The following is a 17,311-nucleotide window of genomic DNA, read 5'->3' as shown; positions in this document are numbered from 1 at the left end:
ATGATTTAGCTATTGCTTTCATATTATTGATACATACTTCTACTTTTCTATAAAATACTCAAGATCATAAAACATTGCGCGGTTACAGCAAAACAGCAGTGTGTTGTACAAAGATGGCCACTTCCCTTTTTCACTGGCAGGTTAATAATCAACATTTTTTCAGCAGCAAAGAAACATTTGAAATATTCAAGAAGGTACAGCATCATAATAAACACATCTACAGAGCTACTCCCACATACACATAGGAAAACCTGAGAAGGACATGCATTAAAAAGCTTGTGCTTTAAGTTCTACTGTTCATTCCGGTTCATCAGCTTGAGTTAATACTATGGCTACTGTCCAGTTCCCTCTGGAGTAATGGGGTACACTGTGGAGGACATGGGGTAAGGCCAGTGAGAGCACGAAATGAAATAATAATAATAATAAGACCAGCCAGCTTCGTTCCAATCCAATACATGTTATAATAATTTGCAGGATTAGTAGAGTATTAATAGGAAATGCACACCGAAAAACGTAGTTAGCTTATTATACCCAGGTGTGAAACACGCTATCTATATTGTATAACCACAGTACACCAGAAATTTGCTCAATAAGACCAATGGCTCAAGTTAGCATGTTAGATACTTCCCAAAACCCCACACGAAGCCATTGCCAGCAATACACAAGGACAAAATAATAGAGCTCATTTTGTGGGTCCTAAAATAATAAGCGCAAAGTTGAGATCCAGATATGACGGAATATCGTGAACATGATCAAAATCAAATCAAATCAAACATGACTGATTATGGGAGACGAAGCAGTATCATATAACAAAAGCAAGCTAATTGTGGAGCCATACTTAGACCAAAAAAACAGGCTGTACCCAGTAATTTGCTTCAGATCAAAGCAGGGGGGATGTTTAATAAAAGGAACAGATTTAATAGTAAAATCAAGAGTGGTGACATGAATGGAATGGAATCCAGATCAACAGCACCATGCTGGCTAGAAAATGTGTTGGGGAAACACCCCCAAGTTAATTTTTCAACAGGTTTCTTTTTTTTCTCCTTTGAAAAAGAAAACACAGACGGCATGCAAAAGCATCCCCACCGACCAATGCATAATGAGGTATTCTTCTTTTTTTTAATATTTTGTGTTATTTTAAATAAATATATTGATTAAATTGCAAAGTTATGAGATAGAGACATTAAATATTCCACCACAATAGCTAGCTAGCTACAGTTAGTAATAAATAATGATTGTTAAATACTTAAGGCATCTTTAATCACAGCATTCTATGTGAACTAGCAAAACCTCCATTTTCATCCATCTGTAGTTTTTTGGATGGAGGTTTCATACGAAAAGAAAAGAACAAACGCAACACAAACAGTCAAGTTACCCTCCAATAATACACAAGGAAGCATGAAAATACTTTGAACTGAATAGAAACACAAAATCTAGGACAAGAACCCACACCACCAAACCAAAAAAATCAGGCAACTCCATATTATAGTGCATTTACGAAACACAAGCTACATTATAACAACAATAAATATGTTTTTGCAGCATTGCAGCTTTTTCTTCACTATGGTTAAAATGGACACGGACTCGGCATATTAGTACCATGTCCAAATTGGCAAGTGAGCAAAAAAAAAAAAAAAGAAACGAAAAAGAAAAATGGCAGAAAAAGACAATTGAAAACAAAATTAATGTTAAGAACAATTGTTTGGTATTTTTCAAATGGATGGCTTTTTCTCCCTTTCACCCTCCTTTCAAGTGAACTACGCCGACATGGTTCATGCATGATATAGAGAAAAACGGCTTCTATCACTGAACGCATCACAGTTGTTCTAGCAATACCATACACCACAACCATGGGGGAGGGGGGTGGGGACAATCATACACATTCTAGCACATACCACAGGCAAACTAGTTTGTATTCCCCCTGTAACACCAGACACAGTCGTTTAATCATAACAGTGGGAGCAACTTAGATTTGAAATGAAAAAGGAGCCGATAAACAACAGAGGCGATTCCCTGTATTTAGAAATCCCATGTGCTTGTTTGATAGGCAATAAGGTTCTGGTAATAGGTAATACAAATGTCAGATTTGATTCACTCTGATGGCAAGCCCTCAGGCGCTGCATCCTCGAGCCCATGCCGGCCTCTCACGTCATGTGATCATGCCATGAGCGAGGCAACCGAGAGGAGTTGCAGTTAGACACAGATCTGCTGGCAGCTCTTTGAGTCCCGACCTCCGACGTCAGGAGAGAAATGCTACGTTGGTCTAAAAATCGGTGTCTAAGGGCAACTTGGTCTACTCGGATGAGTGGTGGGGGGGGTTTTAGGTGCATTCTTGTCCTCCTCTATGAATGAGTGGGACCGTCAGAGTCATAGTATACGGTTCACATGCACAGACACACAGTCCCTGTTTCTACTGCTCCACAATATTAACGACACAGCCCAAGCCTGCCAACAGCATGCACATCCGAGGCCTCCGCTCTAGATAAAAGAGGCCCGACTACAACACTACACAGATCACTGGAAGCCATGCCTGCAGTTAGTGGGTTTTGCATCAACTCTGATGGCATCTAACTGTAAATCCAAAACCATGTTAGACAAGAGGTGATATTTGGCCTTTTTTTTTTCTACTTTTTTTTTTTTTTTTAAACACAACTAGCTCTCGTCTATGATTAATTATCACGCTGAATATTCTCTCTTGTTTGAGCCGTATTTGACCTCTCTGGAGGTTTATTTTTCACAAACATATTTCTCAAAAGGCTTTTGCTTGCTACACAACACTGTTACTCTGTAAATACTTATTTCAGTACTATACTCCATTACACCACAAGCGTTCGGCTACGAGAGTTCACACCAAACAACCTCATGCTAATCATTTGATTATGTTCTGTACAGATGTGCTGAGGGCTTGGGCAGAGTGCAGCTTAAAGGATTTTTTCACAGGCCGGGGAAGGGGGGGGGGGGGGGGGTTTAGATGTAGTGGCAGAGAAATGGCCTTAATACGCCACACTGAGCTGGGGTAGGTTGGTAGTCAGAGTGACCTCTCGTGATGGCTGTATGGAGAAATGCACACAGGGTACACAATCTGACAGAATCGGTGTGTGTGAAGCCTCAGCACATCTGTCCACACTCGTCCGCTCCTCCTACCTTTTACATCCAGCAAGTCCATTCAAACCAACCTTCAGTCCAGCCACCTATCTATGCATCAACCCCCCCGGCCCTCGTTGTGTTGTAGGTGAGTGTGCTTTGTTGATCCCTCCGTCACAGCTGTCTCAGAAGGCAGGCTCGTTGAGTGATGCAGAGGGGAAGAGAGGGGCGTTTGGCAGAGCTTCCCCCGGAGGGACGCGATGAAGAATTAACAAGACCAGATCGAAAGCTGCAGGAGTCGACAGGAGCTATCAACTGTCGGGGGTCAGTTGGGTCTCAATGTCCACTCTGCAGATGGGGCACTTCCTGCTGGTGCCCAGCCACTGGTCCACACAGCCCTGGTGGAAGAGGTGCATGCAGGGTAATCTCCTAAGGACACAGATGAGACACGGTCGGGATTTAACATAAATTGTCAGAATTCACTTCAACAAAATGTTCTGCAACATTTAAACGCTGCCCTTTCGAAAACTGGTTAATCTTTAAAATGTCAACTTTCCACCTGATTTTCTTCTCTCAAATTCATCAAATTTTGACATATATAACTTTTACTGGAAAGCGGCAATTTGCACCAAACTTTATCAAAGCAACCTTAAAGATTACGATAGGTAAAATAATAGGTTGTTATTTGTAATTCAATGACTTCAATCTTGATCTATGTCATACCACTGTTACCCAGTAATGTTTTTTTGTGTCTTCAATACTTTTCTGCTTTGATTCATCAAATCAGTGGATCAACAGAAAAATTAGTCTTAAGTATTTTGATAATCAAATAATCGTTCTCTGGGTTCAGCTTCTCCGTTGTGAGGATTTGTTGTGTTTCTTTTTTATATACAGATTGACTTGACTATTTTGGGGGTTTGGACCATTGCTCGTGTTATCAGATAAAAAGTCCAAACGCCAGAGATGTTTAGTTTAGTCATATCAATTTAAAACCTGAAGCCGTCCCCTACCTGTTGTTCCTTTCTCTTTCAGAATAAAATAACTTCCTCTGTAACTTTTCCAGCGATAGAGATCCTCACACTGGACACACATCCTAAGGTTGGGTGAAATGCTAATGTAGCCTTCGGGCGGTATTTTCAAGATGAAGTACTGAAGGAAATCCTGTGATGCTTTGAACTTGCGTGGCAGAACCGATTTAGGATTAAAAAACGGTGTATCCATTCAGAAGGAAGCATTGCAAATAGACATAAAAAGGCAAATGTTTTCTGAGGAAACACAAGACCTCAAGCAGATTTCTGCTCACAACCATACGATTACATTTTGTCACACCACTGGGCTTAAGTCAAGTGCATTGTAGAGGTAGGATGTAAAAAAAAAAACAAATATGGACAAATGAGACATTTCATGACGTCCGTGTCCAGGATTTTCAAGCAAGAAACACATAAAAGGCACACATACCTACTAATCACTATCGAACTCACCAAAGTATTCCTCTTTTGGAGAACAAGACTAATGCACCGAGTACAGCTGAGACTTAAATTAAAAATGTTGAACTGCTGGTGGCGCTAAAGGAAACGTTGGTGTTCAGGATTCACCCTCTTGTGCTCATGATTGACGGTACAACATTTCATCACAATCCGTCTCTTAGTTTACTCAAAACCTAAAAGGTCAACCTGCAGGTGGCGCAAGGGGAAAAGTGAGGGGGCTCACGAAAGTCATTAAGATTCATCCTATTGGGATCATCAATGTCGAGGCAATCAATTCAATAGTTAATACGATATTTCAATCTTGCCTAAAGTGGTGGACTGTCCGTCATTGCCATACTAGTACTTTAGAACTGCTATCGGCTTTGTGTCACTGAGGACCAGGACCAGGAGAATGAATGTCTCCCCCGGGAGAGGAACTCTATTCACGGCATAGGTTCACATCTGCATAGCCAGCCTTTCACGTAGTTGTACCTGACATCCTCTTCATCCTCCAGCATCGACAAACAGATGGTGCACTTCTCATCGGTGTCCAGCTCCTCATCCTCCAGACACATCTTCAGGTCCTGGGGTATTCTCTGGAGATGGAGGGAAGGAAGGAGAGAGAGTGAGAGAGAGACAGAGAGGGACAAACAGACTTTAATTATTAAAGTGCGTCGTGCAGCTGTGTGTTAGGAGCTGATATGTTTATGCCAAGGGTGTCTCTCAGTCAGCCCGGACAAGAAAAGTCACCTAATCATGGTTCCCAGAAATAAAAATAAATAAATAGACATCCGATGGGAAAGACTCAATTACTTCTTCTCACTCACAATGTACCAAATAATCTGACACTCTTTCCAGAGTATTTGGGTCACAGTCAGTGCAGACGGTTTTTAAAATTCATTCCACGCACGTATCTGCAGACAGCTGGATGACTCATCCCTCGCCTTGGATTGCACACTGCAGACCTGTTTTACTAATCTGCTCACTGAAATTAGTTTGACCTTTGAACTATCGGGAGAGTCGTGACCCTCTTCCCACTCTCGTCTTCGCTCTTTGATCCTTTCGACCCACCGCTTCCATCCCCGTCCTTAAGCCCAATCCTTACCCAACGCCCTCACCAGACCACATAAAAAAAGATTAGGCACTTAGCTAGCAAGTAAAGAGCTGACCTTTCTTTGTTTTACCTTCTTGTACTTATGGGGGAAGGTGAATCTCTCTATGGTGGTTTGAACCGCTCCCCGGTTTACACTTCCCAGCCTGTCCTCCAGCTGCAAAAGCTCCTAGACAGGAAACAACATACGGACATGTCTGTTACATATTGTTAAGTTTAAAGTCTGACAAAAGGCATTTCTGTATTTGCCGAGATGAACAAAAGTAACATTCGTATGAAAACATATTCAAATTCAAAGTGTGGAATGATGAAATTAAACTGGTGCTTTAGGACAGGAAAGAGCCCCTCAGAAAACATTTACATCTCGTTGACATTAAAACAAACATCAGGAGATTAAAGGCCATTCGAGGCATCTGGAAGTCGCAGTAAATCAGTTGCACACTCGAGCCTGTCCAGAGCCTCGGTCACAGAGAAAACGATGATAAACGAGTGTGGACTGGTGTGTCCGCTGAGGGAAAAGAGGGAGCCGTGGTACGAACCTCGTAGCTCTCTCTAACGGCGGACGCGTGGCGGGAGGGGTTGAGACTCTGCAGAGCCAGCAAGTGCAGCTGGGGATACGGGTAGTTTCTGATCTCGTGGACGACCTGGAAGATGACAGGTAAAAGAAGCTCGCATCAGCACCGCAGCGGGAGGGGGGAAAAAAAATGGAATAAAGGTTGCTGGGGTTTGGAGATTGTTCTCAGGAACCCAGAGGAGAGTCACCGGGAGTTCACCAAGACTCACGTATTGATTGTACTGAGGCAGAAGAGGGCTCACCACTTGCGTCGAGGCATTGTTTCGAGGGAAATGGTGCATCCTGGGAGAGGTCAAGTAGTGCTGATAGTGCTGCGGCAGCGGATGGATGTGATACTGGTGGGGGGGCAACCCAGCATCGACGCTTAGATCCCTGGACAGAAACCCCAAAAAAAACGAGTCAGCCAGTGGCACTCGGTGGGTCATTGTTTCACCGTGTCTCTGGCTAATTGTCTTGTGAATTACCAGAGTATTATTTAGGCTTTAGCTCAGTTACAGTTACTTGAAAAGGTTCTGAAATAAGCTCAACTTATTTGATCAAATACAATTTGAATAATCTTAAGAGTTGGGTCAAGTAATGGAATACAAATGGAGATAGCTAGATGTAAAGGCTAAATGGTGACACGATTGAGTACTACCTACTAAAGACAAACACAGACTGGAAACCACTGACTAAAGTTGTGGGTGAACTGGAGCTGCAGTACTTTTGCCCAGTTTTGATTGTCATTAGCAAGAGATTTTGCAACATTGAATAACCAAATCTTCACTTCCTCGTATCTCAATACCAAGCATTTCCTCCCAGTTTTCATCTACATGTTAAGTTGCATTTTATATTTCCCCTCCCCTTTTCTACGATGGTTTTCTCTCCCGCATTACAAAGCATAACTACACTTTTGATCTTCAGTTTTCTAAAGTTGCTGTGGGGAACTATACAGCTCTTTTGCCTCTTGGGAAACTCTTTGTATATTAGTGATGCATTTAGCAAGACACGTACAATGTCTATTGCCTGTCAGTGTCTAATTAAAGGCTCTTTTAAACTTGGTCTGAAACCCCTTTCATCTGATCTTGACACAGAAATGAGGGTGGTCAGATTCAGTCAATCAAAGAAAAAGTATCTCTCAATAAATTCAGTATAATTCAGTGTAATTTCTGTTATCATCCAAACCTACATCATGACTACTGCGTTTTTCCCCGACAAAAACCACATAGCTGATATTTTGCCTCTGTAGCAATGCATACTGTGTATAATAAACTATCAAATGTATACAGTGATTATTGCCAGGTGTGAAAATTAGTATTATATTGCTTTTTATCATTTAATAAGACTTTGTTGGATTGAAATCTAAATTTATATCATGAAAATGACTTTTCTAACAAATAAAAAATATCTGAGACTGCTTGCCTCTGTGGTGCTGCATACTGTATCTTGTATACATATATTAGAGATATTGCTTACCAGTCTGTGCCCTCAGCCAGGTAGCGGGGCTGCTGCACCACAGGCTGAGGAGCGACATGAAGAGGGGGAGCAAACTCATAGCTGGGCCGCAGTCTGTGGGGCTGGTGAGGAATTCTCTCTGGGGTGCGTCTACTAAGACACATAACCAAGCATATTTTTGTTTATTTAAATCCTAGGAAAATGTCTTAAATATAATCTTACTGCAAAACCAAGACGGTCACTGTAAACATAATAACGTTGTCTTTTATATTTCCTGTACTTTAAACCCCTCTCCTCCCCCCCCCAGAAAGAGCCAGTGTGGATACCTGGAGGGTGGCAGGATGTGTCGGTGCTGCGCCTCGAGGATCTGCTGCTGGAGGAGGTATTGCTGGTGTAATGCCTGAGGTAGGAAGGGAGGGGCGGGGATGTCCTGGAATTGGGGAGCTGGTAGGGCGTTGAGGGGCGGGTGGAGCGGAGGGCCATGCTGGTGGCCGGGAGGGGCCAGGTGGGGGTTAATGCCTGACTGTGGCTGCCCTGGGTGGGGCATGGGGAAGTCCATGGGCAGCGGGGCCTGAGGACCTAACTGGAAGTGCCGGCAAGAGGTAGCATGGCTGTGCTGCTGCTGCTGCTGTTGCCGGTTGAAATGGGATCCTGTGGAGAAGGAGTAGAAGTTTTAAAGGCACCTGAGGGGAAAGATTAGATGGAATTAATTGTGGGTGAAATGTGGTGTCACTGTGCGTGTATGTGTGATATAGCATGTTAATGAAGCCCTACCTCTTACCTAGGGTGAAAAATACTTCTGTGGGGGTGGGGAAATGACGGTTACCACAAGGACCATGAACATGACAACCATTTTTTTGGGGTCCTGCACACAATACGCAAGCTTTTCATTTCTTTAATTGCGTTTCCGACCTCTGGATCGACTCCCGGTCTTCCAAGTCACAGACAAGCGAACTGGATCAGAACAGATGAAATCTGCCAGGGAATGGTCTTCCCCGTGGCTCGGTTCTTGTAAATTCTGCAGCCGACAGTGGGTCAGTGCAGTCCGAGTAAAACCTTTAGTACCTGCCGGTCTATAAGATACGCAAACTGTTCAGGGAGCCGCGTCTCCATCTGTATAGCACTAAAGATCAATACCTTCGTTCTCATACACAAAACGTTTGACTGAAACCTACTGTATCCTCACATATACAGTGTATCGCTACTTATTCTCTTATATGAACATCCAGGAGTTGAGAGGAAATAGCTTAAATGCTTTTTAAACCCTCTACAACCACAGCTATTTGGCAAATGCAGCGAGCGGACTGCTGTGGAGACTCAACAGGGAGAAAAATATATATACAGTCGAACTTGTGCAATGTGGTTTTAATAATTTGCTCGCGCTAAAAATACTTTTTTTGAAATTGCAATAACAAATTTAGCTTTTTAGAACTTTTAATGGAAAATCCTGGCAAAAGCTAGCCATGATTGGTCTGCAGTGTGCTCCCGTTACGTCCATCTGGCAGAAACTGAAGCAGTGAATGAATTTACAGAGTTTAGACATTGAAATTGTGCAGTAAAATTCCAGCACGGTTTGAACAGAGTCTGCTTCGACAGTGTAAAAAGAGATGGCGAATTCTGATGTAAACAGTGAAAACACTTCTAAAAATCATGAGGAAATAGGCAAAGTCTACATTGCATTTACTAAGAGTACGCTTGAAAATCGCAGTATGAGATTTAAAAACACAGCCGGCAAAAGATAAGCAGTATGACCTTCCAGCAATATTTTCAGGTCGTCAGTGTTGCCGGGCAGACAAGCGATGACCTTGCTGCCGTGGGTCAAAGGCTCAAGTCTAGACTGCAACACTGCGTTTTCAAGCGTCTCAGTGAAACGATCACCATGAATGACAGCAGATAGACTCATTCAGGGCCTGTGATGGAGGAAGCGTGGAAATTGTCTATCTTTGTCACAGCGGGCGAGGAGGTGGGTGGAGGGGTGGAGGGGGGGCAGGTAGGGACAAGGGAGAGGGAGGACAATAAATGGAAATCAGCAAGAAGCACACTGAAGGTTAGGAAAAACACTATATTCTTTATTGAAAAATATTAGTAAATGTGGAATTTGTGGGTTTTTTTTCTTGTTTGTTTGTAATAATAGTATAAATCCATGCAACAAAAATAAACAACATAGACTGAAGGCAAGGCCCACCATGCTCCATATAGGGTTAAAAAGAACAAAAGCGGCATCCAATGAGCAGACGTGTTTGCTACAGCACATGATTTCAGTACAGCAGGGTACATCTTTACTACAGAAAGATTACATTGGATTTTCACTAGTCAATGTAGAAAAACAAAAACAAAAAAGTATGAATCATAAATGTGACCATGCATTGAAAGTACTATTACCAGAACAAAAAGGTAAAGAGAGACCACAACCAAACAATAAAGACGTTATTACTAATAGAGGATCTCTTTAGCAGTGCAGGAAAAATAGGCATCCCTGTGAAATGGATAGCATTTTGGCCTTATGTTAGTGGGGGAAATTGGGACGTGATGAACCACCAGTGAGCATGTTTTGCTTCCGTAAATGTTTTAGGGTTTCATTTGCCCGTAAGGGGCAGGCAGCCCTGACAATTCAGTGTGATTCAAAGCTCGGAATTTGCAAAGGGAACAAAAGGATTACACAAAAATGGAGACAGTTATGACAGGTTGCTGTGTGCAGGTGCAGTGTACCTTAAATCAATTTGAAGTGATCACATGGCAGCAAGTGCTGAAATGCCGAGTTTTTAACAATAGAAATGGCATGCATATGATTCCAATTTGCATGTTTTTTTATTCATTTATTTTTTGGTCGCTTTAAATCATGTACATTGCACCTTGTGTGAAGAGAAGGAAGATGAGCCGAATTCTGGTGTTCAACAATGCAGTGCAGTATTTAAGAGCATGCAAAATGTATCCACTTTACAGGAATTTACAGCATGTTGTCTATCAAGACTGGATGGGAAGTACACAATGACATTCAACTGATTTCTAAAAAGAAAAAAAAGGAGCTAAAATGTTTAATCAGTGCTACAGCAATTTGACAGAGAAAAAGACAAAAAAGGGGTGCTCTGATCTAGGTGTTAGCTATTGTTTTAGTCTGCTTAACATAGAAAGTCTATGACTGAATACATCTTGGGAAGGGGGGGTGCTTTTTAATACCAATGTTGTCTTCTGATGGAAAGAGGAAATGAAGAAGGGAGTCACAATACAGCTAAATGCAGAGAACAGGCAGAGGCCACGCCACACCACACAGCAGCAGATGATCATTAGCTACACAATGGGGGGGACGACAAAGATCTGATAAATGCAGAATGTAGAGCCAGCCTCCATACTATGAAACAGGGAAATAAGAACAGAAATAAAAGCACAATGAAATCATTGATGCCACTGTTATGAAATTAATGTTACACTGTAGCTTTACTATTGTTTAACTTGTGACACAACGTTACTTTGGGTCGGCAGCTCCAAACCAACAGCTGCTGAATTGCCAATTAGCAAATAAAAAAAGGGCGACTGATACTTTAATGTCCACGCTCCCCGGGCAATCGGCCATGTGTCGATTAGCACATTGGCCAATTGACACGGATAATAATTATTGAAATCACGCTGGAGAGAAGAAGAAAAAACGGCGAGCACTAGCAGAAGCAGATGATCTTCAAATGACATCATCCGGGCACAGATAAGCTGACTGGCTGGAAAGGCTACGTCTATTTTGCGGTATTTTTACAGTGCAAATACACGGTAGCGCCTTGGGTGGAAATAGCAATACATTGTAATGTGGTTTAAATAAAATAAAAACGCATCAGTAAGATATACATCAGCGTAATGTAGTCTGACACGAGTGTCTATGCGGGGATTCGTGTTTTTGTCATCTGGTATTGTGGACCGCACGCCCCGTGGACGTGAAATCCTTTGTGAGAAATGTTTCCGTTCCAATGCATAGCCAGAGCCCACGAGACAGTTAGCTTATCTTTAGTTTTTTCATGATTTAGTCGGAATTTTGCCCGGAAAACGACACCACTCGGTGGTTTGTAATGACGTGCTGGGAATACAAATCACGTTGCGGGCATTTGTCGCGAATAATTTGATGTCAGTTTTAAGCTAGCTAAAGCGAGCTAATCCAACGACTAACTAAAGCTAGCTCGAGCTAGCTAGCCAACAGCTGCAGTGAATATTAAGATAAACAGGGCACATGTTTTGGATCGATATGAATATTAATACCGTACCTCTGTTTCTCACTGAGCCGAATACAGGAAGAACCAGATATCCGACATGCACTAAGACCATCCTGGGATCCTTATCTTATGATTCCGCTGGGTTTTTTGGAGAGAAAGAGTAGCAGTAGCCCATGCGGATCTACATTCAGGCGGCTGGTTGTTGCTGGCTAGCACCACAGGCAAACCCAACGGAACGACTGTGTCTGCCTCGCGCGGTTGCCGTTGACAAAAGCAGACATGTCATGTGACGTCCCGAGCAGCAGGGGGCGATATTTCGGGGACACGAGCCGGAGGTGTCTCTCGGTTAACCTATCAACCCGTGTCAATGATCTTGATAAAAGAAATAAAAAATATATAGGTTAATCAGCTGTTTTTTGAGGGGGGAAACCTGTCCACGGTACATTCAATATATATATATATATATATATATATATATATATATATATATATATATATATAATATTAATATAATGAATTATCTTTATTTTGCTCTCATTGTACATTCTTAGATAACACGGATACATACACATATATGAAATAATAATATATACATTTCTTTTAAACTTCACATGTAGGGCTGCAACCATGATCTACTTCATGTGTTTTTGTATGGTCATACTGGTTGATTGTGTTGAACTGACAGTATATAGTCCTTAATGCGTTGTCCCTAATTTGCATACACCGTGAAGTACATTTACTCGAGTACTCTAATAGAGTACAACTTTGACTAACTATTTAAATGCAATGCTACTTTACACTTCAACTGCACTACATTTACTATGTCGTATTACATTTTTACTCCGTTACATTTATCTGACACACAACTGTGATGCTGTGCTGTAGATTCAACTTAAATCTTAAAATATTTAAAGTTGAAATGCGCTCCACCAGCTTACTTACTAATTCTACTAAAGTAAATGATATACGCAAACCTACATGTTATAAAATAAAGCCAAACGGCCTGGTCCAAAGTACAGTTGTGGTGGGGTCACGTGCACTACCATGTCCCTGTCGATAGGGGCCAGAGTCGAGCGGGAAAGCCGAAAACGCAACGTCAGTGTCACATAAATAGAAGAAGGGTCCATTCAGCCATTACTCTCTAACTCACAGCTCTGAGCCGCTAGTGGTGGAGGACAGGTCATCAGCAACCCAACAAAATGTTATCCGTGAGAGTTGCAGCAGCTTTGGCCAGGACCCTGCCCCGGCGGGCTGGACTTGTAAGTACCTGAATTATAATATCCACATCTGACGTTAGCATTGCAGCAAATTAATCTAATATCTGTGTGGACCTTGTGGGCGTGAAGGGTACCGTTAAGGCCGCTAGCTAACTTTGTCATCGCCTTATTGACGCGGCCCTAAACGCAGCGAAGCTCTCGTGAGTAACGGCTGGCGTCAGTTTCCCTCTAAAGTGTTGCACGAGCCGTGTTTGTCGGCGTTGCCCTTGTGAGACGACTTGCAGCGAGCTAGTAGTTAGCGTTAGCACGCAATGCTAGCGCTAGCTACCAGCTAGCGGCTCATCCAGCCACGCTTTGAAGGTCAGGAAGCCTGACAGCGCACGTCGTCTCCGCCGCGCAACGTCACTCTGGCTCTGCGCTTGAAGTGCACATTTTAATTGTCGCTGCAATGTTTGGGGAACTTCTCTTTTATTTGCACTTGACGCTTTAATCACATCCGTCTTGTTCATTCAGGTGTCCAAGGCTGTACCGGCCGCCTGTATTGGGGTCAACCACCTCCACACACACGGACCATGGCTGCAGAAGACAGGTGAGACAAAAACAACATGACGGGATACTTTATTCTCTGTACTTAAGGTCATCTCCCAAAGGTGATTAATGAAGGTCATTGATCATACTATGTTTTAAAGGGCATGTCTTTGTGGTCACTGTCAAATGAAAAGAATAGCGTTCTACGGGTTTCCATGTTTGTGTTTACATTTCTCTTAGCCTGTATAATATTGATCATAAACTAGTAATAAATTAACATGACTGTCTCATCAGTCTTTTTTGTTGTCGTTAAGAAAGTCCCTATAATGTGCATGTCTTGTAATACAGGCACAGCCGAGGTGTCTTCAATCCTGGAGAGCAAGATCTTGGGAGCAGACACTTCTGCAGACCTGGAGGAGACTGGCCGCGTGCTGTCCATTGGTGACGGTATTGCCAGAGTGTATGGGCTGAGGAATGTCCAGGCAGAGGAGATGGTGGAGTTCTCTTCTGGACTGAAGGTATGTATGTATAGATAGATAGATAGATAGATAGATAGATAGATAGCACAATACTGTTTGTTTCTAGGCTAAGTTCTAAACAAATTGATTTAAAGCTCTATTTACCCAACAATAATAATGTGTTTTCCACCCACAGTGCAGTCATCTTGAATTGACAAAAGTCAAAGAACATTGTGTACATTTCCCTAAACTGAAATGGCTTTAGTCATACTTTTATTTTATTTCAACCAGTTTAAAACCATATTTTTTCCTCCAGGGCATGTCTCTGAACTTGGAGCCCGACAACGTTGGTGTTGTGGTGTTCGGTAATGACAAACTGATCAAGGAGGGTGACATCGTGAAGAGGACGGGTGCCATCGTGGATGTCCCTGTTGGTTTGGAACTGCTGGGCCGTGTGGTGGACGCTCTGGGAAATGCCATCGATGGAAAGGTGACACGAGCCACTATATTGTATGTTTTAAGTAGAATATCAAATTACTGTCGCTTGAACTACGTTTTTTGATTGTTCAGATCAATCATCCCAACTGTTAGCTCAAATTTAGCTCTCTCTTCTTTTTTTTTTTCAACTCTAATTAGTTGACTAGATGTTGCACTGTCAAAAACTTCAGATACTGATTTGATCAAAGGTAAACATTTAAATGTTGTTTTTGTTGTGCCTTTTGTGGCACACCTGTCAGCACCTTTTATGTGGGTTTAACTTTCGTTTCTTTTTTCTCAGGGTCCTCTGGGCTCCAGCATCCGTAGGCGTGTGGGTCTGAAGGCGCCTGGTATCATCCCTCGTATCTCTGTGAGGGAGCCTATGCAGACTGGAATCAAGGCTGTGGACAGCCTGGTGCCCATTGGCAGAGGCCAGCGTGAGCTGATCATTGGTGACAGGCAGACCGGGTAAATACTTTGACACAGAAACAATTTCACAAGTCTTTTGACATACGACCATTCCATGGATTAAAGGGAGCTAAAGCGTATGTACAAAAATATGTTTTTACATTTGATTGTCATTCCACAGCAAAACTGCTATTGCCATCGACACAATCATCAACCAGAGGCGCTTCAACGAAGGAACTGAAGAGAAGAAGAAGCTGTACTGCATCTACGTCGCCATCGGCCAGAAGAGGTCCACTGTCGCCCAGCTGGTGAAGAGGCTCACCGACGCTGATGCAATGAAGTACACCATCGTGGTCTCTGCCACCGCCTCTGATGCTGCTCCTCTGCAGTACCTGGCCCCATACTCTGGCTGCTCCATGGGAGAGTACTTCAGAGACAATGGCAAGCACGCCCTGATCATCTACGATGATCTGTCCAAGCAGGTGAGGTCTCGGCTCGCTGTTGTAAAATGAAAATGTGAGATTCTTTTAAATGTATGTATATAAATAAATGTTGCCCATGACTACAGTTCACAAAAGTTGGAAAAATATCTCTAGCATAAATAATAGAAATTGGATAAGTATTCCCAAGAGCAACCATGGTAAATATTGTTCCCCTTCTTCCCCTCAGGCTGTTGCCTACCGTCAGATGTCCCTGCTGCTGCGTCGTCCTCCCGGTCGTGAGGCTTACCCCGGTGATGTGTTCTACCTGCATTCCCGTCTGCTGGAGAGAGCTGCCAAGATGAACGACAACTTCGGCGGCGGCTCCCTCACTGCCCTCCCCGTCATTGAGACCCAGGCCGGTGATGTGTCTGCCTACATCCCCACCAATGTCATCTCCATCACAGACGGGCAGGTTTGTTCAAAGATGTCCTTCATATTATTGGTTGGGCTTTGGCTCGTATATGAAACGTTATAATGCGTTTCCATTGTGATGTCTTGATCTGTTCGCTGTAGATCTTCTTGGAGACTGAGCTGTTCTACAAGGGTATCCGCCCAGCTATCAACGTGGGTCTGTCGGTGTCCAGAGTAGGCTCTGCTGCCCAGACCAAAGCCATGAAGCAGGTGGGTTTTCATTTTATACTCTGACATTTCAGCTTTATTTCTTTCATATTTGCTGTCACAGTAAATCGTTAAACTGTTTTATTTTTTTATAAAGAAAATCCTGCATTTAGTCAAGTGGAGGTACCGCTCTCCAGAATTATAAATAAACGTATTTCTACCCCGTAGGTTGCCGGTACCATGAAGCTGGAGCTTGCTCAGTACCGTGAGGTGGCTGCCTTCGCCCAGTTCGGCTCTGACCTCGACGCTGCCACCCAGCAGCTCCTCAGCAGGGGTGTCAGGCTCACTGAATTGCTCAAGCAGGGGCAGTACTGTGAGTGAAAACTGTCAAACTTTCCTATTTCGGTCTCCAGAGAAGTAGATTGGAAACTAAACAGTTTTCCCCCTCCAGGTCCCATGGCCATTGAGGAGCAGGTAACGGTCATCTACGCTGGTGTCAGAGGTCACTTGGACAAAATGGAGCCCAGCAAGATCACAAGGTTCGAGAAAGCTTTCCTGCAGCACGTCATCGGCCAGCACCAGGACCTGCTTAACGCTATCAGGTGAGAAATAGTCCTCTGCCACAATATGTTGGATCAATGAAAGTGGATATTTATAGTTTTCTTAAAGTGCTAACTTGACCCTTTTTTTTCCTTCTTCTCTTCAGAGTTGACGGCATGATCTCGGAGGCGACGGATGTTAAACTGAAGCAGGTTGTACTGACCTTCCTGTCCAGTTTTGAGTAATGGATAGCACTTCTATTGATCTTCAGTGAGCTACCCGTCTGTCCCTGTTATGCTTCTATATGTGAACACACTGAAGGCCAAAATCTCCATGTACAGATTTCTCCAAATAAAATTTTACAACCCCGAAGTGGTGTAAAATTCTTCTGATTGTGAGCCTAACTACAGTAAGTTTAATGTTTTTAGATTGGTTCCCTGTGAGCGGATTCCACCAGTGGCAGAGGAGTAATAACTTGTGTGGGATGAATAAACATACAATAAGTGTATTTAAACATTTATTGTGTTTTTTTTAATTTATGCCTGCCTTATTTTCAGTGTTCCGAAACGAAAAGGTAACCTGCATAACTTATGATCCACACACCAGTCTTGAGTTCTGTTTACTGTAATGAGTTGTTCATAAGAGTTATATTTAAGAGGGCAAGTGAGCGTGTTTTAGTCTTGACTGTATACAAAGGATGGAAGACTGTAAGCCTCAACTGTGGTTGAAATGTTTGATACCATGGTAATAAAATGAGTGACACTGTCATGCATAAAATCTA

The 17,311-nt window shown here is 42.8% G+C and overlaps 2 protein-coding genes across 4 annotated transcripts; one reads left to right on the top strand and one right to left on the bottom strand.

The window, feature by feature from the left end:
- Positions 1–3,395: 3,395 nt before the first annotated feature.
- Positions 3,396–11,974, bottom strand: ark2cb (arkadia (RNF111) C-terminal like ring finger ubiquitin ligase 2Cb; the record flags this gene model as incomplete). 3 transcript variants are annotated; one of them, XM_079222386.1, is made up of 8 exons in its annotated part: positions 3,396–3,513; positions 5,043–5,146; positions 5,735–5,830; positions 6,201–6,305; positions 6,478–6,607; positions 7,691–7,819; positions 7,996–8,297; positions 11,909–11,974. In XM_079222386.1, 8 exons carry the CDS (start codon positions 11,972–11,974, stop codon positions 3,396–3,398), a joined length of 1,050 nt encoding a protein of 349 aa, XP_079078512.1. The 3 variants fall into 3 exon arrangements, with proteins under 3 accessions (XP_079078512.1, XP_079078510.1, XP_079078511.1); XM_079222384.1 differs by having other exon boundaries at positions 7,691–7,822; positions 7,996–8,320; positions 11,914–11,974; XM_079222385.1 differs by having other exon boundaries at positions 7,996–8,320; positions 11,914–11,974.
- A 1,025-nt stretch (positions 11,975–12,999) lies between these two features.
- LOC306739723 (ATP synthase subunit alpha, mitochondrial-like) lies at positions 13,000–17,311 on the top strand. The gene is made up of 11 exons (XM_079221766.1): positions 13,000–13,121; positions 13,593–13,668; positions 13,956–14,125; positions 14,382–14,555; positions 14,844–15,010; positions 15,132–15,432; positions 15,620–15,844; positions 15,946–16,053; positions 16,219–16,363; positions 16,442–16,592; positions 16,697–17,311. The coding sequence occupies exons 1-11, from the start codon at positions 13,062–13,064 to the stop codon at positions 16,773–16,775; spliced, it is 1,656 nt and encodes a 551-aa protein (XP_079077892.1). The 5' UTR covers positions 13,000–13,061; the 3' UTR covers positions 16,776–17,311.

This window comes from Taurulus bubalis (genome assembly GCF_910589615.1).
Source record: "Taurulus bubalis genome assembly, chromosome: 8".
Taxonomy (NCBI): domain Eukaryota; kingdom Metazoa; phylum Chordata; class Actinopteri; order Perciformes; family Cottidae; genus Taurulus; species Taurulus bubalis.
Note: the sequence above shows the minus strand (reverse complement) of the source record. Positions and strands in the feature narration are given on the sequence as shown.

Bases quoted from the DNA above. Each gene is read 5' to 3' on its own strand.
- LOC306739723 (XM_079221766.1), top strand. From the start codon at position 13,062: ATGTTATCCGTGAGAGTTGCAGCAGCTTTGGCCAGGACCCTGCCCCGG. The intron at 13,122-13,592 runs GTAAGTACCTGA...TTGTTCATTCAG, and splicing joins TGCCCCGGCGGGCTGGACTT to GTGTCCAAGGCTGTACCGGC. The intron at 15,845-15,945 runs GTTTGTTCAAAG...TGTTCGCTGTAG, and splicing joins TCTCCATCACAGACGGGCAG to ATCTTCTTGGAGACTGAGCT.